Genomic DNA, 25,493 nt, shown 5'->3' on the forward strand with positions numbered 1-25,493 from the left:
GCTGGCCAGCCTGGGTACATGGTCTCTTCGCGTCCTGAGCATTTGGCTCCCTCTCTGAATCCCTCTCCCATCGCAGGCGTCAGCAGATTAAAGCTATCCAGAGGGTGATCATTTCAACCTCTTCCCTACTCCCCACTCCTCTCCATTTCCCCATCGTCCCCGCCCCCATCCTGTCACTTGGGGCCTGCAATCAATGAGACGGAAAATGAGAAAGTGTCAGGAGCTAGCAAAGCGTGGAGAGCAGCTGGGGTAGCCCCTGCAGCGGGCCTGAGTGGGTGGACCCCAGCCCTTCACCCCAGCTCTGGTCCCAAGCCAGCCACTGCTGCCATCCGCTCAGTGCCCAGTGGGGCCAGGCTCCCAGCTGATGTCAGTGAGGAAGTCTACTGTCAACGTGTCCAAAAGCCTCGTCTTGAAAAATGTCATGAAACCCGTGTGTTGCTGCAGGAAAATGTGCCCAGGACACACGTCAAAGCAGATGATGCCATGGCTCCTATAAAGAGGTTATATTTTCGTTATTATATGGATACTGGTATGCATACTGGGGGGCTGAGTAGCAGTTACTCCTGGAAGCACAGGAAACACTTCCCCTTTGTTGAACCCCAATAAAGATATATTGCTTTCATAAGAAAAAAATAACTTTAGGGTAAAAAAGTATTTCCATTATGGCGAGAAAGGCTCATTATGGGGTGAAACATGAATGGGCCAACGAAAATGACCAGGGACTGGGCTTTGGGCTGAAACTCTATCCACCCAGGAAGGAAGGGAGGAAGGGCCAATTAACTCCTGCTACTCCAAAGCATGGGTCTAAAACCAAAGTATATAGAGTTTGCTTCTTTAAGAGCTAGCAGGATATGGTGGCTCAAGACTATTATCCTAGCACTTGGGAAGCAAAGGCAGGATTAAGAGTTCAAGGTTAGTAACACAAGTTGAGAGCCTCTGTGTGTGTGTGTGTGCGCGTGCATGCTGCAGCTCACATGTTAGAGCTCTTGCCTCACACACATGAAGGCCTGGTTTAGATCCCTAACATGCCCCTCACAATATCTTGATGGAGGAGGGTCATCTTTCTATCTGTTGATTTCATTGGTTAAGCAATAAAGAAACTGCTTGGCCCTCATAGGTTAAAACATAGGTGGGTGGAGTAAACAGAACAGAATGCTGGGAGAAAGAAGCTGAGTCAAGGAGTCGCCATGATTCTCCCACTCCAGGCAGACGCAGGTTAAGATCATTCCTGGTAAGCCAGCTCGTAGGCTACACAGATTATAAGAAATGGGCTAGTCCAGGTGCGAGAGTTAGCTGAGGAAAGGCTAGATATAATGGGCCAAGCGGTGTTTAAAAGAAATACAGTTTCCGTGTAATTATTTCGGGGCATAAGCTAGCCATGCGGGCGGCCAGGTGCTGGGGACACAGCCCAGCTGCTCCTATTTCAACAATATCTGAAGTAGCTCATGCTTGCAATCCTAGTACTCTGTTTAAGGTTACCCTTGGCTACACAGTGAGTTCAAGACCAGCCTGGGCTACATGAGACTGTTTAAAAAATGGGACAGGGGCCGGGTGATGGTGGCGCACGCCTTTAATCCCAGCACTCGGGAGGCAGAGGCAGGCGGATCTCTGTGAGTTTGAGACCAGCCTGGTCTACAGAGCTAGTTCCAGGACAGGCTCCAAAGCCACAGAGAAACCCTGTCTCGAAAAACCAAAAAAAAAAAAAAATAATAAAATAATAAAATAAAAAATGGGACAGGTAGTGCACACTTTTAATTCTAGCACTTAAGAGGCAGAGGCAGGTGGATCTCTGAGTTCAAGGCTAGCCTGGTCTATAGAGTGAGTTCTGGGACAGCCACGGCTACACAGAGAAATCCTGTTTTGAAAAAAAAAGAGAGAGAGAAAGAAGAGAAAGATTTGTGAGTCTTTGAAATATATAGCTTTTAAGACAGAAGAGCGAGCGTGGCAATGACGCTGGTGCTCACACATAGCCGCACCTGCACAGGGCTTGCTGCCTTTCCCACCCCTGCTGACAAGGCACAAGGACCAAGCCCACAGCCTCTTTCCCCACAGTGTTCCAGTTTCCCACTAACAGGAGCGTGGCTTGGCCTGCTGGAGGGTTCCAGTGAGAAGGGCTCTCCAGGATGGCCCCTGCAGCCTTGCTCTGCCCACAAAGAGACTCTTCTTAGTCAAGAGCCTGGGCTGGGAAAGCTTTCAGCCTCCGTCTGAATTTACTGGGGACAGAAGGTGACCGACTGTGAAAGGCCAGGAGGGCCGTGGGTGGTCACTCCGGAGTACACGCCCGAGGAGTCACGAGCACAGAAATGCAGTTAGATACGAGTTTATTGGTGGGGCTGCATCAGAGTCCTCCCTCTCCCGAGGTGAAAGCTGAGGACACAGCACCAACAGAGGGATGGACAGACAGATCCCTAAATGGACACACAGGTAGAGCAGACTCAACAGAGACCAGCACAGCCACAAAGACACACAGGCCACAGCACCAAAGAACACACACACACAACAGACAAAACCACAGGGCACACAAACCAAAGTGCAGGCATTGGGGCCCCTGCATAGACAGAGCAAGGATCACGTGGGGAGGGGGCCCCTATGACCTCCCCAGGCATAGGCACACGAACAGCACACAGACAGGCAGATGCCCCCAGGTACCAGCCAGCCTGCCACAAGGACACATGAATTGCACAGAAAGGGCAAGCATGACTCTCCAGGCCACGTGGAACACGAATGGTGGGGCTTCCAAACACCCCACACCCCTAAACTGCTTACAGCAGTTCAGTCTGATCCTCCCTCCTCCCTCTTCCCCACATGCACACTTTGGTCTTGACCACCGGGGGCAGGGGCTGGAGCGTCTGGCAGGTGGAAAATGGAGAGAGGATGGTCCCTTCTGTGGTGGGGAGGCAGGTGCTGAGAGTCCAGGGCTGAGCCTGGGCCTGGCAGTGGGGTGGGGGTGGGGCTGAGGCTCAGGCTTGGGGCTCCCGGCAGCGTAGACACTGGGCCATCTCAGGCTGGTACCGCTCCACCTGCAGGGTGCAGCTGGAGAACCCAAACCGGGAATAGAGCCGCGATGAGGCCTCAGCCAGGACAGCTTCAGGGTCAGCCGTGGAGTCTGTGGGAGGGCGATAAGAGGCAGCTCAGTCCTTGGGGAGTCGGGCACAGCCAGGGGCTGTGATAAGGAGGGAAGGGGGCCCAAGCACAGCACAGCACAGCCCCAGAGGACTGAATAGGCCTCTTGATCTTCCTTCTGCATCACCGCATTATATGAATGGCGTAAAAATTGTAAAGAAAACATGAGACTCACTGCAATGGGCCATGCTGACGCATTAAACTGTACCCAGTTACCGACTGCTTCCTGCCTGTGAGCATCAATACACAGCTGGATAGTTCGGCAGCCACACCACCGTCTTTCCAGGGCAAGCCAGATGTTAAGTATTCTGCCCCACTGTCCCTCTCAAGTTACCATCCAACATCCCACAAGTTATGATATTTTTGGCATCCAAATTGCATGCCTCTGATTGCTTCTTGCATCTGGGAGAGACTAAAAAACCCTTTGTCAGCTCATGAGTCACTGTATATGTATTTTAATAGTTGAATCATAATGTAGATATAATTTATATTCCGCTTCTTTCTTCCTCAAGCATTATACCACAAACATTTTCCCTAGTTGCCATACAGGCTTCATAATTACCACTTTAAATAGCAATGTGATCCCCTACTGAGGGGAGCTGCCACAGTCACCCAACTGCATCCTGAAGCTACTGGTAACGTTTTAGAGGTACCAGGTCCCCATGCTGCTTCAGAGATGATATTGCAAGTACCCAGGCCTCCTTGTCTCTAGAGTATGTGTGTGTATGAGTATGCACACAAATACATGTCAGAGAGACCAAAAGAGATCAAATAAACAAAAACATCCAAGGTATTTCAGGGAGGCTGAAGCAGAGGATCTCAGGGATACCCTGGGCTACATAGTGAGATTCAGTCTCAAACAAACAAGCAATGCCTCGATATGCCAAGCTATTGCCACAGGTGGACAGAGGGGCTAGCTCTGAGATGGCACTGACTAGGTTAGCGTTGACTCACCAATAGCCAGGTGTGCAGAGGCAACATGGTAAGTCAGCGTCAGGGCCCACAGGTGGAGGTCATGCGTTGCTCGGACTCCCGGCACTGACAGCAGTGTGTCCCTTACAGGTTCAAAACCCACACTGCGAGGGGCACCTGCAACCAAGGCCACAGTTGATGGAGACCCAGGGTGGGAGCTGAGGGAGGCCCGGGGCGGGAGCTGAGGGAGCCCCAGGTGAGAGCTGAGGGACCCCCAGGTGGGGGTGTCAGTATTAAATTCACCTTCCATGAGGATGCGCAGAACGTCTCGAAGGGTAGGGGCTGTGGATCCAAGGGCACAGATAGAGAAGAGGAACGTGCTGATGGGGTCAGCCACCTTGTACTGAGGCTGCAGAGAAAGTGATGTCTCTTAGAGGAGGCTCTAGGTTCATCTTGGCAAACAGAACCCAAAGGCATCCTGAGACTCTCACAGAGGGGGGAGGAGACACCCTGGGAAGCTGGAAGCTCAATGAAGACGGCAGAGGGTACCAGGAGAGGGAAGTGGTCACGGAACAGGGAAGGGAGGCTGAGGCGCCCTCCACAGCCGTACCTTGAAGTAGATGAGGACGGAGGCGGCCAGGACCCCCAGGCTCTGGAGGAGATCTCCCAGCACATGCACAAAGGCAGCCCGGACACTGGTGTTTTCCAGGGGGTACCCGTGCCCCTCCTCCAGCGGTGCATACTCTGTGCCCCTAGATCCATGGCTGTGGGGGGGCCCAGCCTGGTGCAGCACAAAGGCCATTCTGAAGGAGAAGGAGAGAGGTTCAGCCGGATGGCCTGTTCTTCGTCTCCCTGTAGTGCCCACCTCCACCTGTTTCCCATCCCAGAAAGATAACACCACCTAACAGAAAAATTACACTGTTGGGGGCAAAAGATACTGGACCTGGGGCCAGAGATGTGGATCCAGGTCCTGGCCCTGCCTATTCTATCTAAATAGTCTATTGTCCCCCGCCCCCCCGCAGTATCTTTTACTAGGAGGGAAACCAGTGCTCACGGATTGATAGACTCAAATGAGATCATATTGATAAAGCAGGGCTAGTATCCAGTAAGCCCTCAACAAATACCTCCTGGCTGAGTAGCTCTTTCCCACTCCTTTTCACCCAAAGAAGACAATGAAGGTGTGTGTGTGTGTCTGTGTGTGCGCGCATGTGTGTGTGCTAACCATCCTGGAAGAAGACCCTCTCTCTCACCCTGGACCCCACCTGGCGCCCACTCCACACCGGGACGTACAGCATGTTGGCACAGACAGCAATGCTGGCAGTTAGCAGCATGGCACCCCCCTCGATGTGGTAGTCACTATGCAGCAGGCGGATGAAGGCCAGGTACAGCAGGATGCCAGTGACCATCCAGAGGGAGACCACAGAGGCCAAAGCCCCCAGAGTCTCTGCAGGGAAAGACAAGCTGTCAGGTCAGGGCCCTAAGGCCCGGCAGGACTGGCGGGGAGGCTGGGCACCGAGTCATGCACAGCTTTACCTGAGCGGTGCCAGCCAAAGGTCATGGTTCGGGTGGCTGGCCGAGTGGAGAGCCAGAGGGAGAAGAGGCTGCCCATCATGCTGCCTACGTCTGCCAGCAAGTGAGCGGCATCGGTCATAATAGCCAAGCTGTGTGCCAAATACCCACCTGCAAAGGGGAGGCAGAGCTGGAATTCCAGGAGGTACACAGCATGTATATACATAGATGGGATAGAAAGGGGGCACCAAAAGAGACCGGGCTTTTTCGGGTGATAAAATTACAAGTATTTTTTTTATTTTATTTTATTGTTTTGTTTTTCAAGGCAGGGTTTCTTTCTGTAGCCCTGGCTGTCCTGGAACTCACAGAGATGTGCCTGCCTCTGCCTCCCAAGTGCTGGGATTAATGGAGTGGTCATGTGCCACCGCCCAATCTATTGGAGGTATTTTTCTAGTCTTTCCATAATAATAGATTTGATTTTCATAAAAAGAGAATAGGGTTCTTAAAATGCCAGTTCAGTCCAGCCCCCAAGCCCCTGCTGGTTCACCTTGGTGCCTTGCCTCCCCCGTCCCTCCCAGCCCTGTCTTTCCGTTTCTCCATCCAGGAAACCTGGGCTTCTTGGTGGAGAGTGGCCTAGGAAGTACAGAAAATGGGACTGGGGGTGTCCCCAACTTACCAACCACCTCCCCAGCCATGAAGATGACGCACACAGCACAGGCGGCACACAGCTGCCTCCGGGCCTGCAGCCTCTCAGGAGAGAGGCCTGACTGCGGCATGGGGTCCTTATGGCAGTGGTGGAAGGCCATCCCCTCAAGCTTGGGCTCCTCGGAGAGGGGCTCTGAGGGCTCTGTAAAGAGACTGAGGCAGGCGACATGGTCACCCTTGAGCCTGACCACAGGACTGGCCTGGTCACTCACAGGCTGAGCAAATGGGCCGTCTCTGTCCCTCTGCTAGACCCAATCGCGCCTGAGTCTTTCCGGGCATGTGGGGGCTCACAGGAACACTCAACCCAGGCTCTTCCTCCTTCCAAACACAGGGCCATAGAATCCCATATCTGAAAGTAAAGTCTAATTTTTTTTGTGTGTTTGTTTGGTTTTGGTTTTTCAAGCCAGTGTTTCCAAGTAGCTAAGGAGCCTGTCCTGGAACTTGCTCTGTAAATCAAGCTGGCCTTAAACTCACAGAGATCCACCTGCTGGGATTAAATCTGAATGCTGGGATTAAAGGCGTGCACCAGGCCACCACTGCCTGGCAAGTCTAATGTTTTAACAATGAATGTAAACTAAGGCTCAGGAGGGGAAGAAGCGAGAGGGGCCACACAGCTGGCAGGTGGCAGAGCTGGGACGGATACTGACCAAAATTCTACATCACGAGAGGCACCCCAGGAATGCAAAACGGACAGCCACTCTTCCTGGGTGAATGAACGAATGTGGACTAGACACGAGGGCACACAGCAGAAGGCAGATGCTGCTGCTGGAGGAATTCTGGTGCTCTCAAATGAGTTCTAGTGCGGAGACCACAGAAACCACATGAGGAAGCATTGAAAAATGGGGAGGATGTGGACAGACAGTCACAGCGCCAGAGAAACACAGAAGAAAGCCAGTATGAGAACATGGCACACACAAACCCACTCATTGCATCTCTCTCTTAGTCTTGCTCCGATGCCTCGGTCCCTAAACCCTCTCTGTCCCTTCCTTTCAAGACAGGAGGTACAAGCAAGCGAGGTCCTCTGAAAGGGTGTAGAAACTGGCGTGATGACTCATGTCTGCAGTCCCAGCACACAGAAGCTGAGGCAGGAGGCTCAAGAGTTGAAGGTTAGCCTTGCACACATATGAGGGGAACCAGCAGGGTTGTCACAGGGGAGGGGGTCCTTCCTACTACAGCTGGGGTGGTAGTGACAGGAGCAATGGATTTAGAGTCCAGCCCATGTCACCTGGAGCCCAGCATGCCGCACATCCCTTGACAATAGGGATGGGGCCTTACCTAGGGATGCCACAGGTAGGACTCAAAGTGACTGTGTTTGGACCTATTCTAGCCCAGTGTTCTTCCTGGACCCAAGCAAGGAAAGAACAAAACAAAGGAGCTCAACACAGAAGACAGTCCTAAAATTTAGGAACAAGGATCCCTGTGGGAGAAAGATGGCTCTAAACTAAGATCCCTGCAGGGACAGGGATGGGGCCGCAGCGGCCATCTGACTGAGAAAAACACTGCTCAGGTGGGCCGAGGTGGGGGCAGCCAGCGGGTACAGAGAAAACTCCAAGAGTGGGAAGGTAAGCTTACTTCTTCAATGAAAAGCCCCTTCCCAGACTGAGAAAGAGTGTGCATGGTTCCAGTGTTCCCAGAAGGGACAGGGAGAGGACAGTGGCTTCAGAGCCCATCCCTGTTCGGTCCATGAGGTATGACAAGCAGTATCCAACACAAGGAGCCCCAGTCTGGTGGGAGACAAACATGTAACGCGACTTCTACCATGGAGAGGCTGGGGGGAGGTTGTCTGAACAAATCACTTCGGGGCACAGGGGAGGGCCTGAGAGGAAGCCACAGTCCTAGAAGACGTTCCTGACAGGCAGGATTATAACAAGGTACGCAGCCTGGAATATAAGTGCAGTCCTACGTGAAGGGCTGAGGGAAGGGGCTCAAAGAAAGGAAAGAGGAAACCCACTGGCTGACAGAGCAAATATCTTCATGTTGAAATGACCTTGGTGGTGGAGTGCAGGAAAGAGGACATAGAAGAGTCTAGAATGGATCTGGCCGGAGGCTCTGTCAGGCACAGCATCAGAGGAGGGTCAGGTAAACACACAGAGCCTTGAACAATGCTGCCGGATTTGGTGACTAATGGTCATATGAGGATGAAAATGGTCCAGGAGATGAAGATGCAGTCTGAAGAGGAAACAGATGCTGGGCAGTTTGGAGGCTGTAGCAAGACACCTTCCTTGGGCTTTTAAGATGCAACACAACCAGCCATCAGCATAGCCACCCATCAACAGGCTGCCTCCTTTTGTTTGGCATCAAGTGGGCACTAAAGGGGCCTCTCTGCTGGTGTGTGGAGGTGAGGGGACGGTTTTTGTCCAGGGCTGGAGGCAGTTTCCTTCCCTGGCCTTCTCTGAAACCCCCAACAACAACAAAACGATATAGCGTGGGGGGAAACAATGAGGCCTAGAGTATTCCTTGGGCAAGTAAGCTAGGCTGATGCAAAGTCAAAAGGGTACGGGGAGCAATGCCAGGGCCACAGCTGGAGCCCCACAGCTGCCCACCACTGCAGTCCTCTGCAGGAAGAATCCTTCCTTCCGTTCAGTTCCCCCATTCCTCCACCCACTCAGGTTTAAGGCCCCCCTCCCAAGGAAAGAACTAGAAACACGCAGAAGACCACAACAGAGACAAAAGGAGAGGACGGAGAGGGAAATAGAAAGATTGAGGGAGATGAAAAAACAGAAAAAGCCAGAGACCTTGTCAAATTCCAGGGACAAACGGACGGTCGGCTTCCAGACAAAATGGCTAGCGGAGGTGGCCAGGAAGGGCCTGTCGCGGTAGCCGCTCGAGATGGGAGGGCAGACGGAACCGGCGGCGGGCGGCAGGAGCGGGCGGCCCGCAGGGTGCGGGGGAGGTTCTGCCGCCGCCCCCGGCCCGCTGTCCCGGCCGCTCGGCGCCTCATTTCACACCTCGCCGCCCCCGGCCCCGTCTGTGCGGAGCCGGGAATACCCCCCGCCGCCCAGCCCGCACCTGCTCCTTCCTCGCCGCCCCCTCGCTTCCTCGCGGCTGCCCGCTGAGCCCGAGCCGATCCCCGGGGCCCGAGCCCACCACTGGCTGCGGCTGGATGGGGCGCCCCTAGCCTGGGGTGCTGAGCGAAGGGACCGGGGCCCAAAGCCGGGTTTCCGATGCCCGGAGGCGAGGCTCACGGGGCAATGCGGACATCGCCGTGCCTGGCCCGCTCGGTCCGACGGAGCGGCGGAGAAGGCGCAGGGGTCGGAAGGCTTGGGGCACCGCGGCAAGGGACTTGCTCCAGAAAATGGGTGTCGGACAGAGGCGAGGCGGGGAGGGGGCGGGCTTCGGCCGGCGGGTCGGCGCTGCGAAGCCTGGGGACCGTGGGGCGCTGGGGAGGCGGGTCGGGCCAGCGACGAGGGAGACAACAACGAAATGGACCGGTGGCACGCGTCTGGCAACCCCGGGCTGACAGCCAGCCCAGGTCTGTCCTACCTCTTCAATCGCAGGCCGCCGCCGGCGCTGCTGCGGTCTCGGGGACTCACGAGGCGGGTGGTCTCCGAGCCTCGGGTGGCGGGAGAAGGCTCCATGTCCCCACAGCCGCGACCGTCTAGGCCGCAAGGAACGGGAGAGGCGGGGCTGGCCTTGCGCCAAATCCGAGCGGCCCGAGGACCAACCGGACTCCCCGCAGGACCGTGGGGCCACTAGAGTGGAGGGAACTGCGGCGACTGTGGCGCTCTGAGTCCGAACTGCAGAGCCCGCGGCAGCGGGAGCCCCGCCCCACGTGGGGCGCTCCCCCAAACCCCGCCTCCAGGCTCCGGAGTCCCTCTTTTTCACTCTCCCACACTTAAGGCCCGCCTCCGGGACACGCCCCTAAATCCGAAGCCCCATTCCCCCCCCCTTTGCGCGCCAAATCGTGGGGTGGGGTGGGATAGCCACCACCGTACCCTGGCACTGGGGTTCTTGCAAGCGCTCCATCTGCACAGTCCCGCCCACCAGTTCCTAGTCCGGCTCTTCTCACCTAGGGACCCCTCTGGCACCAAACTTTTGGAAGAGACACTGCCCTATGCATGAGGGCTTAGGAGCGCCGTCCCACCACCCAATCACTTTGTGGCTCTGGCCCCCACGCGGAGGCAGAAACAGGTGCCAAATTGATGCGGAGAGAAACAGAGAGAATCTGGGGTGAGCAGTGACACATTCCCAAACAACTCTAAGGACTCCAGCCAGAAATCCCACTGTGGAGGCTCTGGAATAGGAATTCATGAGCAAAATCTGCTGCCAAGCACGGTACCGCTAATTACCATTTATTTTTATACAGAGATCTTGGGTAATAAAACCCTTTCTGCTGTCCTTCAATCCATACATTATCTCCACTTTCCAGATGAGTAAACTAAGTCCTAGAAGCATCGTGTGACCTGGAACAAATGCCTCATCCTTCTCCCCACCTGGATCAGGACTAGAAATTGAATTCCTCTCACAGAGAGGTTGGGCGGCAGGAGGTGCACGGTCACCTCTCCAGGGTCACCAGCCACTGTTTATAGAGGGAGGCTGCTTTTTCAGCCTGTCAGCACGTGACTCCTTCCTTGCCTACTTACTGTAACACAGTCTGGTGTGCTCATCTGGGGGAAGGCGAAAGCCCAGAGAAAGGAGTGACTTACATCCCTCGGCGGCCAAGGCTGGAGTCGAAACTTCAAATGTTCAATGCTCCATATTCCTTGCACCTGCCGCCACTGTGGAATGAAAAGGGGAGGAGAACTGAGTTGTACATTCTCAGCTGTGAGTCTGCGAAGACGAGGGTCCGGAGGAGGAGGAGAGAGCAGCCGTGGAAAGAGCGCTGGAGGTGGCGGGTAGTGAGCCCAGGCAATAAACCCACCAACGACATCTTTTGGAACACACGGAGCCTTCTGAACGCAAGATCCTGGGGATTGACAGCTGCCCTCAACATGGTTCTCACAATGAGATCGTGTGTGCATTTCCAAAAGGCAAACCAAACCAAACAAAAATGAAAAAGTGAAAGAAACGGTGAGTTAGCCAGTATTTGGAAGTGATGGGGTTAAGCCGGGAGAGCTTCGCGGAGGAGGTGAGGCTTAAAACGTATTAGGCAAACCGGGCAGCGGGCTGGCTGTTCCGGCGGGGAAGAGTGCGGCTAGGCTCGCGCCAGGTTTGCCGGGCGGCTTGTGCAAACGGATGGCAGTGAGCAGAGAAGTGGAGCAGAAAACCCGGGGTCTGCAGGCCATAGGTGCGGGCCTCCGCCCACGCGCGCCTAAGGCCACTGTCGGCTTTCCCTCTGCACCCGCGCCTGGACCAACGAGGGCACTTTCCTCCCGCTCTCCCCTACTGTCTTGAGGGCCTCAGCTCTTGGGCTGAGTCTCAAGAGGACAAACAGAGGGGAAGCCATGGGCCAAGGTCACCTTGCTGGCCCACGTCAGAGCCAAGGTGGAAATCAAGTCCTTGCTCAGCTAAGCCAGCGCCTCGGGCCCCTCTTGCCCAGCGCCGTCGGTTTTCTAAACTCGCTGCTTGCCCCGGGGTTCCCCTGATTCCAATTGCGCTCGGGCTGGGGGGTGCTGGAGAGCCATACTGCATTCCAGAGACCGTGTGTTAGCCTCGCCCCCAGTGGCCAGGGCGAGCTCCAGAATGGGGAACCGGCTCGTAGGCACGCCTCGGACGATGACGACAACAGGGAACAGGACAACAATGACTTCCCCTGGGATTTCCCTTCTTGGGCAGCCCGCAGCGCGCAGAGCATCCCCGACTGTCCAGGAGGGGGCGCGGGCATTGGCACGTGCCCGACCCGCCACCGGGTGGGAAGCCGGCAGGCCTGGAAGTGAAAGGAACGTCGGAGAGGATGGATGACAGCCTCGCTGTGTGTCTGGCTGCCGAATGCGCCGCCTCCAGAAGCCCAGAGCGCCGGCAGTGGGAAGACCAACTTGGGAATCTATGTAAGGAAAGCTTGGCAGTAAAACCGGTGTTTGTGCCCACTTCTCCGGGAGCCGCCAAGAGGCTCTACCAGAATTTTGTACAGGGTCCTTAAGAACGACAGCCTGGGAGAGTCATACTGTACCTGGAGAGGACGCTGGAAGGCCAGTCTAAGGCTGGTGTCCCTTACAGAACTGTCAAGTTCACTCAACACAACACCTCTCACCGCCATTGCCACCATGCCACCTTAGCTGGGAATTGGTGCTGAACGAGATAGACAAGGTCCCCCTCCTAGCGATTTCTAGATGGTTTTCTAGATGGTCCTTTGTTAAATCAGTGCGATATTGATTCATCCACATGCCCTACTACTTGCCCTGTTCTGCCTCTCTAGCAATCTTCTCTAAGGTGACTCACTGGTCATCTCTTAGTCCCAAAGGCTTGACTGACGCAGGAAACCCTGACTGTCCCCAGGAGGACAATTCAAGGCCAGATTCCAAAGGGCCTCTGTCAGAACAGCCTGGAAGAAGCTACAGGGGTGCCCAGGTTAAAACCCCACAATGAACCAGCTCCTGTCGGGAGAGGAGGCAATGAAGTCAGGATTAAAGCCGGCAGACAAAATTTGCAATCTAAGCATGCTGTGCCCCAGCGCCCCACTAGTGGCTGCCACACGGCTCTCAATTAAGCCGTTCCAAACAGGAGAAGTGGGTTGTGAGAATGGCAGCCTGGCAGAGGAGGCAGGCTGTTCGTTGGTAATAAAGAGAATGACAAGAGCCTGCAGCTTAAATGTCTCCTGGCCTCAGGGAGACTTCCTGGCTCTTAATTAGGTCAGGGCTCACACTAAACACTCTCCTGCATGCTACCTTTTCTTTCTTAGTGCCCACCCCTGAGCTGTAATTGTCATTCGACAATTGTGTGATTCTTCACCCAGCTCCCAGGATAGCACTGTTTTTTTCTCCTGCTTTGCTGATCCCTTATTCTCTCTTCTCATCTTCTCAACTTTTTAATGATGAACCGATCCCAGACTTGGTCACTGTCTCTCTTACTTTTCTGCACTCATTCCTACAGAGTTATCCTATGGTCTTAAGCCTTCATATGATGTCAAGTAATAACAGAAAGCAGTGGTTTGTTAAGGCTGAATGTTGGGTGGGGGAAGCCATTGTCTTATTCAAGTTTTATGCTTGGAATTTATTTTAAAAGAATCAAAATCAATGACACCTACAGATGATGGTTCCTCCAAACTCTCTGCCCAGCGCCATTCTTGCTGCTGTCTCAAATATCTAGCAGGGGAGCATCTTGGGTTATAAAGTTAAAACCCAAGCTCTTGATAACTACTCAACCCCAAATCTCCTCTTCCCACAGCGCCCTCATGTCAGAACATGACACCATCCTCCATTCGCTCAGGCCAGAAACCTTACCGCCATCCTTGACTCCTCGGTATTCATCCACAGCCACTCCCACCCTCCACACTGCCACCACCTCCCAGGTGACCTCCCCATTGCCACTTTTCCTCTTATCCTGTGACTATATTCCCAGCCCCAGTCCAGTAGCTAGACAGCACAAGTCAGAGTCTCCTCTCTCTCTCCCCTCCCCCTGCCCCTGGTTTCTCTGTGTAGCCCTGATTGTCCTAGAACTTGCTTTGTGGAAGAGGCTGGCCTCAAACTCAGAGCTCCACCTCTTCTGCTTCTCAAGTGCTGGGGATAAAGGAGAGGGCCACCATTGCCCTGCTAGGCATTTTCTCTTATGCAGAGTCCAGGTCAAGATCCTTCTGCAGGCCTACAAGCCCCAGCCCCTTGCTCCACTCCCCAACTATTTTAGCCTTATGTAGCCCACAGCGCTACAATATGCCAGGCAAACCCTGCCACAGGGCGTCTGCACTTGTCCCTATCACTAACTGTAGTGGATTCTCCCAGATGTGCCAGTGCCCTATTTCCTTATCCTTTTTATTACAACAACAGGGCAAGCCCAGGGCCTGTGACGCTGGGAAAGAACGAACACAACCAGTGGGCTACAAGCCCGGCTAACTAGCCTTTATCTTTTCTTGCCATTTTTGCTCAACACAATGTAAACTCCAAGCCAGATGTGGTGGCATTTGCTTGGAATTTCAGCACTCAGGAGGCTGAGGCAGGAGGATTGAGAGTTTGAGGCCAGCCTGGGCTACAAAGTGCGTCCAAGCCACACTGGGCTGCAGAGAGCAATCCCGTCACATTTAAAACTAAAACAAAGCAGGGCCAGAGTGGTGGCTCAGCAGGGAAAAGCACTTGCCACCAAAGCTGATAGCACGAGTTCAACGCCTGCCCTACCCGGCCAAGGGAGAACACCGAACACCACAGGCGGTCCTCTCACTACCACCCAACACGGTGTCGCACACACAAAATAAACAAGCAACATTTAAAAAGGGTTTTAGCTCAAGAAACCAAGGCAAAAGAAAAAATGATTTTTAGCTAGATACAGCGGCACACACCTTTGATCCCAGCACTCTGGAGGTAGAGTTAAGCAGATCTCTTGTGAATTTGAGATCAACTTGGCCTATATAGTGAGTTCCAGAAGAGCCAGGGCTAATAGTGAGATGCTGTCCCACTGTCCCAAAAACTGGAGAGAGAGAAAAAAAAAGCTTTTTCAGCCTTGAATCCCAGTACTCAGGTGGCAGAAGCAGGTGCATCTCTTTGAATTCAAAGTCAGCCTAGGACTATACAAGGAGACCTAACTTGTCTCAAAAGAAAAAAAAATGGGGTGGGGGTGATGAAGAGACGGCTCAGCAATTAAGAGTGCTTGCTCTTCTAGAGGACTTGAGTTCAGTTCCCAGCAGCCATCACCTCTATCAGGGAGCTCACAGTCGTTGGTAATTCTGTTTCCAGTGGGTTTGGCGCCTTCTTCTGGCTTCTGGGCACTTGTGCTCGCTCATGTGCATATACTCACAGATACACAAAGATACATGAATTAAAAATTAAAAGTAAATCTTAAAAAGTTAAACAAAATGCTCCAAAAAAAGAACATACACTTTGGAACATATATGTGTATACATTTACACACACATATTTGATGTGATTATTGTGTGTGTATGTGGATACATGTGTACCACCATGCTCAGGTGGTACTTGTAGGAGCCAGCTCTACCCTTCCTCCATGTGGGTACCCAGAATGGAACTCAGGTCATCGGGCTTGGCAGCATGCACCTTAACCCACTGAGTCACTTTGAGGGGCCCTAAACGTTTTGTCTTTATCCCTGGCACTTAGACCAGGCAGACATGAATGATAACACTCAGTGAATATGTGTCAAAGGAGCTAATGGATGTCTTATGAGGGTGTGAGACTAGGCAATGAGACAAGGACTTTGGGGGCTGGAGAGATGGTCCCTGGTTAGAACATTACTGCTCTCGCAGAAGGCCAGGGTTTGATTTCCAGTACCCATGTCAGGCAGCTCACAAACACCTATAATGTAACTCCAGCTCCATTTTTGGCACCCATAGGCATCCATACACATGTACGCATACCCATACACATGTACACATACCCATACACACAAGACCAAAAAAAATCTATTAAAAAAGACTTTGGAGGGTTGGAGGGACAGCTTGGTAGTTAAGAACACTTGCTGCCCTTGCAGAGAACCTGGTTTGATTCCCTGCACCCATGTAATGGTTCACAACCATCTGTAACTCCAGGTCCTGGGGATCGAATTCCTTCTTTGACCTCCATGGGCACCAAGCACACATGTGACACACATACATAAATACAGGCAAAATACTCACACATAAAATAAAGTGAATATTTTTTTTAAAGTTAAAAAGAACTTTGGCCACTTATCAATGTATCTAAGGCATATTGGCAGTACTTAGTGGATACTTCTTGAACAAGTTAATTGATAATTAATTAATTAGCTGTTTCATGGGGTGCATGGAACAAGAGCAGAAAACAGAGCTGAGGAACAGCTGGAATACGGCAGACTAGGTAGATGACTGCAGAGGGTTCTGTGAAGGCCATGGGAGACACCGAGTTTGGAGAGGTACAGAATTGACTGCCAGACTGAAGCACACTGGCAGAGGAGTAAGAAACAGGGTCTAAGGGCCTGGGAGAAGGAGACAATAAGCAAATCTCAGAGAAGAGTCTTTGATTTCTCTCTCTCTCTCTCTCTCTCTCTCTCTCTCTCTCTCTCTCTGTCGATAAGATGGGAAGAAGCTTCTTTCTTTTTGAAGTCAGGAGGAGACAGGACAGAATCATTACAATGATAAGAACAACAATAAAAAATCAAATAGGATAAATATACCTGGAGTGGTGCGATGTGACAATCACCCCAGTATCTGGGAGATAGATGCAGGAGGAGCAGGATTTCAAGGCCGTCTTCAGCTACACAGAGAGTTAAAGACTAGCCTGGGCTACATGAGACCTTGTCTCACAAAGGCAATACAAATTTATTATAAAGCACACTTGGGCCAGAGATGATTCAGTAGGTAAAGGTACTTGCTGTCAAGCCTGATGACTTGAGTTCAATTCCTGAGACCTATATGATAGAAGGAGAGAAACAAGCACATGGGCTTGAGCATGGGTGCGCACATACACACATGCGTGCACACACACACGATCAATCAAAATATAACTGACTTTGCATCTTGAGACAGCCAATATTAGAATAGTCACAATATAGAGTAAGGTAGAAAAGACCAACTATCAGAAGCTGGTTTAGCAGTGGATTACTTAAAGAGCTGCCTATACTGCCTATTTATCAAGCATGGCTTCACTTGCTTGCTACCTGAAACAAAATGTCCTGGAGAAATAGCTGAAACAATAGATCATCGCCCTTAACAACCTGATGACTGCCATTCTGTAAACTTTGCTTGCTTGTTTGGCAGCCCCACCTTGTGGTTTTAGAGTATGAAATGAAAATACAACCTGGGTACCAAGGATTTTCAGTATCTGTCTTAGCCAAGTTCTACCAACATCTTTTCTCTTCCACTCTCATTGGCGTCCAAGTGTTTATTCCCTGTGAGGCACTCTAAAAGTTTTCCTATCAGCTCTGTCTTTCTGGGGCAGGGGTCCCAGCCTTCCTAAGGCTGCAGCCTTTAACACAGTTCCTCACGCTGTGGTTATGTTTATCGCTACTTCACAAGTAATTTTGCCACGGTTATGAATCGCAATGTAAATATCTGATATTTCCAATGGTCGTAGGTGACCCTTGTGAAAAGGGGTCATAATTCCCAGTTTGAGAATCACTGCTCTAGAGAAGGCATCCTGACTAACACAGAACAGAAACCATAGGGGGCAGCCATTACACCACTGGGTGACCTTCAGCAGCTCAGTCCTCTTTGGGTAATACCTGCTTCAGTTGGGAAATGAAACAACAGGCCGGAGTTAAATCTTCATGGTCCTTTCCAGCTCAAAAACTGTAATTCTAGAACCTGCTTGTTAGATGTGACAAATTATGATGTCTCTCTCTCCAATTACATATGTTCCGGAGTGTGGTGTTTTGGATATAAATATGCCAGTGTTTGCCGTCTTGTATATGTGTGTGTTCTAGCTATATGACTACAGTGTCTTTTGTTTGTGGACAAACAAGGGATGCCTCGCGTTTTCTTCAGACAGGACCAAATGGCTGTGGGATACAGTAAGCTCACTGACTCAAGGCATTATGGGAAGACAAAGAACTCAAGAAATTTGACAAGGTTATTTTGTTGTTTCTTTTCCTATTATTATTATCGTTATTATTTTAGTTTTTCAAGGCAGGGTTCTCTGTGTGGCCCTGGCTGTTCTTGAACTCACTCTGTAGACTAGGCTAGCCTCAGAGATCTACCTTCTGAGTGCTGGGATTAAAGGCATGTGGGGGCCTTTAATTCTAAAGAATAATTCCTATTATTTTTTTGCAACTAAATTTAATTAAGTTTTGGAATCAACTTTGTGGGATAGCTCAGGATTTTACAGAAGGAAAAATGAGAAGCCAAGGAATCAGTTCACACAGCTTGTTAGACTCAGAGCCAGAGCGGCGATCGAGATATCCAACGCCTGACCTGCACACTCGTCCTGTGGCAGTGATGCGGGTGAGGAGCCATCAAAGGACCTGTGATTTCTGGAGAGCACAGTCTAGAAGCCTCAGGTCACAGCGTGTGAGGCCCTGCTCTGTCCCAGGGCTCTGCAGCCGCTTGGCTGCAGCACCTTCTCAGGTGGAGCAGGACCTCACAGGACTGGAAGGCTCTCTCGAGGGCCGCGAACTGTGATGAATTCAAATGTTTGAGGGCATAGATGAGAAGTAATTGTGGCGCCTCCAACAAGATGTGAAGGCTTCTTAGTAACTCCTTCCCAGGGCTCACCTCTGCAAACCAGGATGTGATCAGGCCAGCTCTAAGTAGTGTGGCGGAGGTGCTCTTTCATTATTGCTTTATTATTACTTATTTAATAATAATAAATATATCATTTTAATATTTACCATCAATTACTATCATAATTATTATGTTAATATCATAAAATATATAATTATATAATATGATATCATTGTGCTATGCTATAATAATTATTAATATAAAATATTATATTTATTATTAAGAATAAATAAACAATACTATTTATTTATTATTACTTAATTATTACATTGTTGCTTTCATTATTGCTTACACCCAGTATCCCAGTTGCTGTATTAAGAGCTGGAGGAACACTCAGACAAAGAAATAAGGAGCTCAGGATCGTGTTCCAGACTCTCGACCCTCTCCATTTCCTTCTACTGGTCTCTTCACCTCTAGAAGCGTAGGAAGGGAGGGTCTGTCGCCTTGTCCATTTCTCCAGCCCCCTACCCAGGAAGTTTTTGCTGGCTAACCTCCAGGCTTACACTCCGCGGGACAGCGACCCTTTAGCTTCAGCTCATTCAACAGGTCATTCATTCGCTTACTAAGAGCCAGGCATAGCAGTAGGTACTGGAGATACCAACCAACAAGGTCCCTGCCCTTATGGGCACTGTCAACCGAGAAAACCAGACATTGAGGAAATGAATATGAAAACAATGATACATGTATACATGTACTGTCTGGTTCTGTGTGTCGTTTTGACACAAATCAGAGTCATCAGAGGAAGAAGCTCGATGAGATCCAGCTGCAAGGCATTGTCTCAATTAGTGACCAGTGGGGGAGGACCCAGCCCAAGGTAGGTGGTGCCATTCCTGGGCTGGTGGTCCTGGGTTCTATAAGAAGGTGGGCTGAGCAAGCCGTGGGGAGCAAGCCAGTAAGCAGCTCCCCTCCACGGCCTCTGCACCAGCTCCTGCCTCCAGGATCCTGCCCTTTCCTTTGTGAAGAATGAATTCACATTCATTCACACAGCAATGTTGAAGCGTAAGCCAAATAAACCTTTTCCTCCTCAACTTACCTTTTGGTCGTGGAGTTTTGCTGAAACAAGAGAAACCCTAACTAAGATACTGCAGAAGTCATGGTGGGGGTTCTGAAGTGAGGAGGCGGAAGGAGAAGCCAGTTTGTCTGAGGCAGCATGCTCCTGAAACCTTTGGGGGATGAGTTGTAAAGCAAGGGGACCCTCCAGCAAGAGGAAACATGGTCTCGGAAAACACAGCGTCTTCACAGAGATGTGACAAGAAAGAAGAGGGACAGATCCCAGAGCAAGTGGGATGGTGGTTCTCAATGAGACCGGAGGAAGAGGCAGGGCAGAGCCACCCTGGCCTGGGAAACCGAGGTAAGGAAGCCTCTGTCCATTCGCTCTGCTTTAGTGCCTGCTGCTCCCTCTCCCTGCACAGTGCAGAAATGATCTGCTTTGTTTCACCGGTTCTATTGGCCCTGGGTGCTGTTGAAAATTGAGGTTAGAAGATTAAACACAGCACAAACCACTAATGTGGTCCATTTCAGCCTTTCCTGTTTGGTTGGGTAACCTCAAAACTGATCTGACCCCATCCTGTGGGCTTGGTGAGTATGGTTTTATGTACAGACTCAGTGTACTTAAAGACTGGCATTTCAAGGGTGGAGTATTGACTTTGCATTTAAACCCTAGGAGAGGGAGCGAATTGCGACAACAGCCGTAATAAAGAACAAAAGCTACAAAAGGAGACATGGACAGGGATTACTGAGTAAGAAAGCTCATGCAATTACATTCCAGGAGGCAATGAGAACTCTCCTCCGCAAAGGAAACCAACACCACAAATACTGCCTCCTGTGAAGAATGAGAAGTCCCACTGGAGCCGGGCGGTGGTGGTACACACCTTTAATCCCAGCACTCAGGAGGCAGAGGCAGGCAGGTCTCTGTGAGTTCTGTGAGTTCAAGGCCAGCCTGGTCTACAGAGCAAGTTTCATGTTTTGGAAAACCAAAAACAACAAATAACACAAACACTTGCTACAAAAAAAAAAAAGCCCTATGACCTGCGTTTGATCCTAGAATCCATGTAAGGCAAAGCATCCATACACGTCAAATAAATAAATCTTAAAAAAAAAAAGCCAAGTTGGAAAAGTTTAAAATATGTATATTCAGGGCCAGTTAGATGGCTCCTTGGGTGAATGTGCCTGGCACCATGCATGGTCACCTGTGTTTCAATCCCTGCAGCCTGCGTAATAGAAGGAGGGAACTGACTCTCACAAAGTGTTCTCTGACCTCCATACGCCAGCCACTATTGGCCTCCACACACTCTGCGTGCACACACACACACTCACACACTCACACACACTCACTCACACACACTCTCACACTCACACACACTCACACTCACACACACACTCTCACACTCACACACACTCTCACACACACTCTCACACATACACACACTCACACACATACACACTCACACTCACACACACATACACACACTCACACACATACACACTCACACTCACACACACTCACACTCACACACACATACACACACTCACACACACACTCACATACACACACTCACACACACTCTCACACACTCACACACACTCACACTCACACACATACACACTCACACATACACACACACTCACACACATACACACTCACACTCACACACACACTCACACACACACTCACACACACACCATATAGATGTCTTTTTTTTTCTTTCAATTTGACTCAATCCTTTCATTTCCACTACTCTACCCTTGGACAAAAATCAGAAATGTGTTCAAGCATTCTCATGAAAAGGGTTAGTATACTATCAATAATAACTCAATATGAAATCTAGATTACATAATTACATAGCGGTATCTCCTTATGGACGCACGGGTGAATAGCTTTTAGAAAGGATTTTAAGGGCCGTGCCAACTAACAGTTACAGTCTGATGGTGCCTTAACGGGCAAGGTGACAACGGGGTGTGTGTGTGTGTGTGTGTGTGTGTGTGTGTGTGTGTGTGTGAAGGACAGATTTCCCGGAACACTGACATTTGACGTAAGTCTCAATGTTTGTAGAGAAGTTTCTAGATGTAAGGTAAATAAAAAGGACCAAGTGAAGACTCTGAGGAAATCTGGAATGATAGTCCCCACCTACCTCTCCTCCACCAGGTCACCAAGCCCGCAGTGTTTCCGTGAATGAGCTGAAGAGCCATGACGGTGATCCGGATGGTCATGGCCTCTCCCTGGAGAAGAGGGGTGATGTGGAAGGCTGTGCCTCTGCCCTGGGGGCTGGAAGTAACGCCCAGCCCTGGGCCCGAGGGTCAGGCTTCTGGAGCGAAATAAGTCCCAGGCCCAATATGGGCTCTCCACTCAGTCCCGCTGGGGGCGCCAGAAAATGACTCGCTGCTCCTACAAAGTGCGCAAGCGCAGTTGTCCAAGGCCCCCCGACAGCAATATGAAGCTTCGCGCCCACCAGAAGGAAGGAAGCTTGTGTGAAGCCTACCTGGCTTAATAGACCAATTCTGAGGTAAAGAGCCAGGTCGGGAGTCAACACAAGGCCAGGCTGTCCCAACACACCCTAAGTTCCCAAGTTTCCTGGATCCAAGTTCCCTGGATCCTCCTGGGGCCCAAGGGCCTCCCAAGCCTCTGCCCCACCCTGTTGGGTCCTGTTCTGGATCCCTCCGAGTTTGTCCCCTGCAGCAGCTCCTGTATGCTTCACTCCGTCCAGAAAGCCATCCTGCTCTTACCACTGTGGGCTCTCTGAAGGGTAGAGGTAAGATGGCCAGAGACTGAGGGGCAAGCATCCTTGGCCTAGGCCCTCCTGGGATCCTGGACCTGAACCTGACCTGCAGCTAGCGGGCTCTGGTATGGCTAATTCTTTCCTGCCTGTTGTTACTTTTCTCCATTTCTCATCTACCCCCTATTTAATGGTTGGGTTATCCTGGTCTTTCAAACCCAGCTACCAGCTTGGGCAGATGGAGGGCGGTTTATGGGAAATGCGAAGAGAAGACGGATCCTCGTTACCTTTCTGCAATCTTCCGATTCCAGTCACAGTAGCCATAGACTGTTGTCTTGTAATGTTCGCCCTTTTGGCCCAGAGCATGCCTCAAGGAGATGACACACCCCGGAGACTGTCCAAGACTGGAACAAGCCTCTACGCAGTACTGGAACTAAAGAAAGGTGCCCGGCCTGAAGAGGTCAAAAAAGCCTACAGGTTCAGACCCCTGCCATTTATTCAACCCTGGTATTTCCCCTCAATCCCTTTACCTCAGCAGGCCTTTTTTTTTTTTTTTAATCCTAAGAAGCTTTTATTTGGGGGCCAAAGAAGGCCACCCCTTCTTCAGATGTGACCTTGTCTCCATCCTGTGTACCTCCCATGTACCCCATGCATCATCTAAAGATCCCACTCTGCCATTCCTCCTAACCTTCCCTTCTCGGCCACTTCCTACACCTCCCCCACTGTCCTTTGGGTATCGCCTGGGTAGGAAACTGGCCCTGCAATATCACCCCGACAAGAATCCAGGGGACACTCAAGCAGCAGAATTCTTCAAAGAGATCAACACAGCCCATGCTGTACTCAGTGACCCTACCAAAAGGAAAATCTACGACCAGCATGGCTCACTGGGAATATACCTATTTGATCATTTTGGTGAAGAAGGCGTCAGATACTATTTTATTGCCAACAGCTGTTGGTTCAAGGTACCGTCATCTTCCTAGTCCCTCAAAGTAAGAAAGGAGTTGGAGGCGGGAGCTGGAGAGATGGCTCACAGTGGGAGTGTTTGATGCTCCTTTAGAGGACCGGGGTGCGATTCCCAGCACTCACATGGTAGCTCACGACATCCTGTAACTCCCGTCCAAGAGCTATCGTCTGGATTCTGCGGGCACCAGGCAAGCACATGGTACACAGACATACATGAAGGCAGAATACCCACACATAAGATAAAGCCAGCTGCAGTGGCTCATGCCTCTGAGCCCAGCCCTTGGGAGGCACTGGGTAGCCTGGGCTACATAGTATGATTCTGTCTGTGTCAATAGAGTAAGGAAGGGGAAAGGGCTGCCTTCCTCTCTAGACAGATGCCTCTGTTCTCACTTTCTGGGCTTGAGGATGGCGGGAGGACCTGCAGGGAGCTACAAAAGGAACAGGGTGTCATAGCCTCTCCCCTGTCTTGTAGACACTCGTCATCCTTTGCTACCTCTTGACTTGCTGCTGTTGCTGCTGCTGCTGCTGCTTTTGCTGTGGATATCTTATTCCACCACCTGAAGAAGTTCACTGGAAGCAGCAGAGAAACGTCTGTACTCAGCCCACCAGAGCAGGTAGGGAGGTGGGAACAGTCTCAAACAATTTATTCCCCCAGCCTCAAGACTGGGGATGGTACCCAGGGTCTTCCACGTGCTAGGCCCCCAAGGCTGCGGATAGCACCCAGGGCCTTCCACGTGCTAGGCCCCCAAGGCTGCAGATAGCACCCAGGGCCTTCCACGTGCTAGGCCCCCAAGGCTGTGGATAGCACCCAGGGCCTTCTACGTGCTAGGCCCCCAAGGCTGCGGATGGTACGCAGGGTCTTCCACATGCTAGGCCCCCAAGGCTGGGGATGGCACCCGGGGCCTTCCACATGCTAGGCCCCCAAGGCTGGGGATGGCACCCAGGATCTTCCATGTGCTGGGCCCTGGGTGCCATCCTCAGCCTTGGGGCTGGGGGAATAAATTGTTTGAGACTGTTCCCACCCCTGATAGTTAAAAGTATAAAATGGGATGTTGGTCGAAGTTCGCACTATGCCACCTGGTGGTGCGAATGGGTGACGGTAAGGGAAGGGTTTTCTGGAACGGTTGTTACTGTAGATTTGTGAGCATGTTGTAATTCCACCCCAGGAGCACAGTGCACGGTTAGAATAGATGAAGACAGCGATGACTAATAAGGAAATGCAGAAGAGTGAGGTATGGAATGAAGGAGCCGCAATGGCTACGGGGAAGAGAAGCCCCTGAGACGGCTCAGCAGGCGAGGCACCTGCCCACCCGAGTTTGACCTCTGGGACCCACGTGGTGGAGAGAAAGGACTCCTGCAGATTGTCCTCTGATCTCTGCACACAGGCCATGGCACGGGAACCTACACTCGTATACACACGCACACACATTATATATCATATATAATCATCTATGATATTCGTGTGCATATGTGTATATAACACATATCTATATGTCTGTATTATATACTTTAAAGCATAGATAGTACTTCAATTCTTGGTGGTTATCCTAATAAGGTTCCAATGAAACTGTTTCTGCCATTAGGTTCTGGGTCAGTGAGAGTCCCCCGCCACCCAGCCCACTGGACTCACTGAAGAGAGAAGCACGTAGCCCTATCCTGACATTGACCCTGACTTGACTCCTGTTCTTAAAAGCAGTCCATGCCAACATCAGTCCTAGAAAGGGCAGCATCTCTCTCTGCCCTCAGGGTGCCACCAAGCCTGTGCACACAGAGCCTTCTGCCACTCTTCTTTAGCTCTAGCCCCTCCCCATCGCTATCCACATGAGGTCTCAGGCCGTGGTGGCAGGCATGTCCTGAGAACTCTTTTTCCAGTGTGTGCCTAGCTACTTGCCATGTCAGATGGGTCCCTGGGCACTTGCTGATCAGCTTCACTAAGCCCCTCCTCACCAAGCAAGGTGACTGCTGTCCCAAGAGCTGGTGGCCCAGCTAATCCTCCTTTGTTGCGACTTTGTGTACCGAGAACTTCTGGCGCTGGCCTCATTTCTTAGCAATGCCCCTTAGGGAGGCAGGTCTCACCCTCTTCTCTTACCTCCACCATTGGCAATGACACCCTACTTATAAGACAGCTTGGGAAATATGTGAGTGCACCTGAGGTTTGTGTTTCCCTTTGGACTTCAGCCTCATCCCTGGACCCGCTATCAGCCGTGGTCCTGTGGACTGGCTGCAGCCCATGCACCAGGGCCTCTGCCTCTACCCTTTAGACACCTCATAAAGACCCATCACCGTGTGTTTGTTCCGAACGCAGGGGCGTGGACTGTGATGGAGACAGACGGTACTCGGAAACGTCACTCTAGCC

The 25,493-nt window shown here is 51.3% G+C and overlaps 2 protein-coding genes across 2 annotated transcripts; one reads left to right on the plus strand and one right to left on the minus strand.

Annotated features, from left to right (window-relative positions):
* Window positions 1-2,310: 2,310 nt before the first annotated feature.
* Window positions 2,311-9,957, minus strand: Slc30a3 (solute carrier family 30 member 3). Its single transcript, XM_005371358.2, has 8 exons — window positions 9,733-9,957; window positions 6,221-6,402; window positions 5,569-5,715; window positions 5,326-5,479; window positions 4,646-4,838; window positions 4,339-4,444; window positions 4,078-4,212; window positions 2,311-3,106 (listed from the first exon to the last, which is right to left on the minus strand). The coding sequence occupies exons 1-8, from the start codon at window positions 9,825-9,827 to the stop codon at window positions 2,961-2,963; spliced, it is 1,158 nt and encodes a 385-aa protein (XP_005371415.1). The 5' UTR covers window positions 9,828-9,957; the 3' UTR covers window positions 2,311-2,960.
* Window positions 9,958-19,673: 9,716 nt separating this feature from the next.
* Window positions 19,674-24,347, plus strand: Dnajc5g (DnaJ heat shock protein family (Hsp40) member C5 gamma). The gene is made up of 6 exons (XM_013355219.1): window positions 19,674-19,812; window positions 21,607-21,732; window positions 22,486-22,651; window positions 22,866-23,136; window positions 23,610-23,751; window positions 24,304-24,347. Exons 1-6 carry the CDS (start codon window positions 19,674-19,676, stop codon window positions 24,345-24,347), a joined length of 888 nt encoding a protein of 295 aa, XP_013210673.1.
* The last annotated feature ends 1,146 nt before the right edge of the window (window positions 24,348-25,493 follow it).

Source organism: Microtus ochrogaster, unplaced genomic scaffold, assembly GCF_000317375.1.
Source record: "Microtus ochrogaster isolate Prairie Vole_2 unplaced genomic scaffold, MicOch1.0 UNK106, whole genome shotgun sequence".
Classification (NCBI taxonomy): Eukaryota; Metazoa; Chordata; class Mammalia; order Rodentia; family Cricetidae; genus Microtus; species Microtus ochrogaster.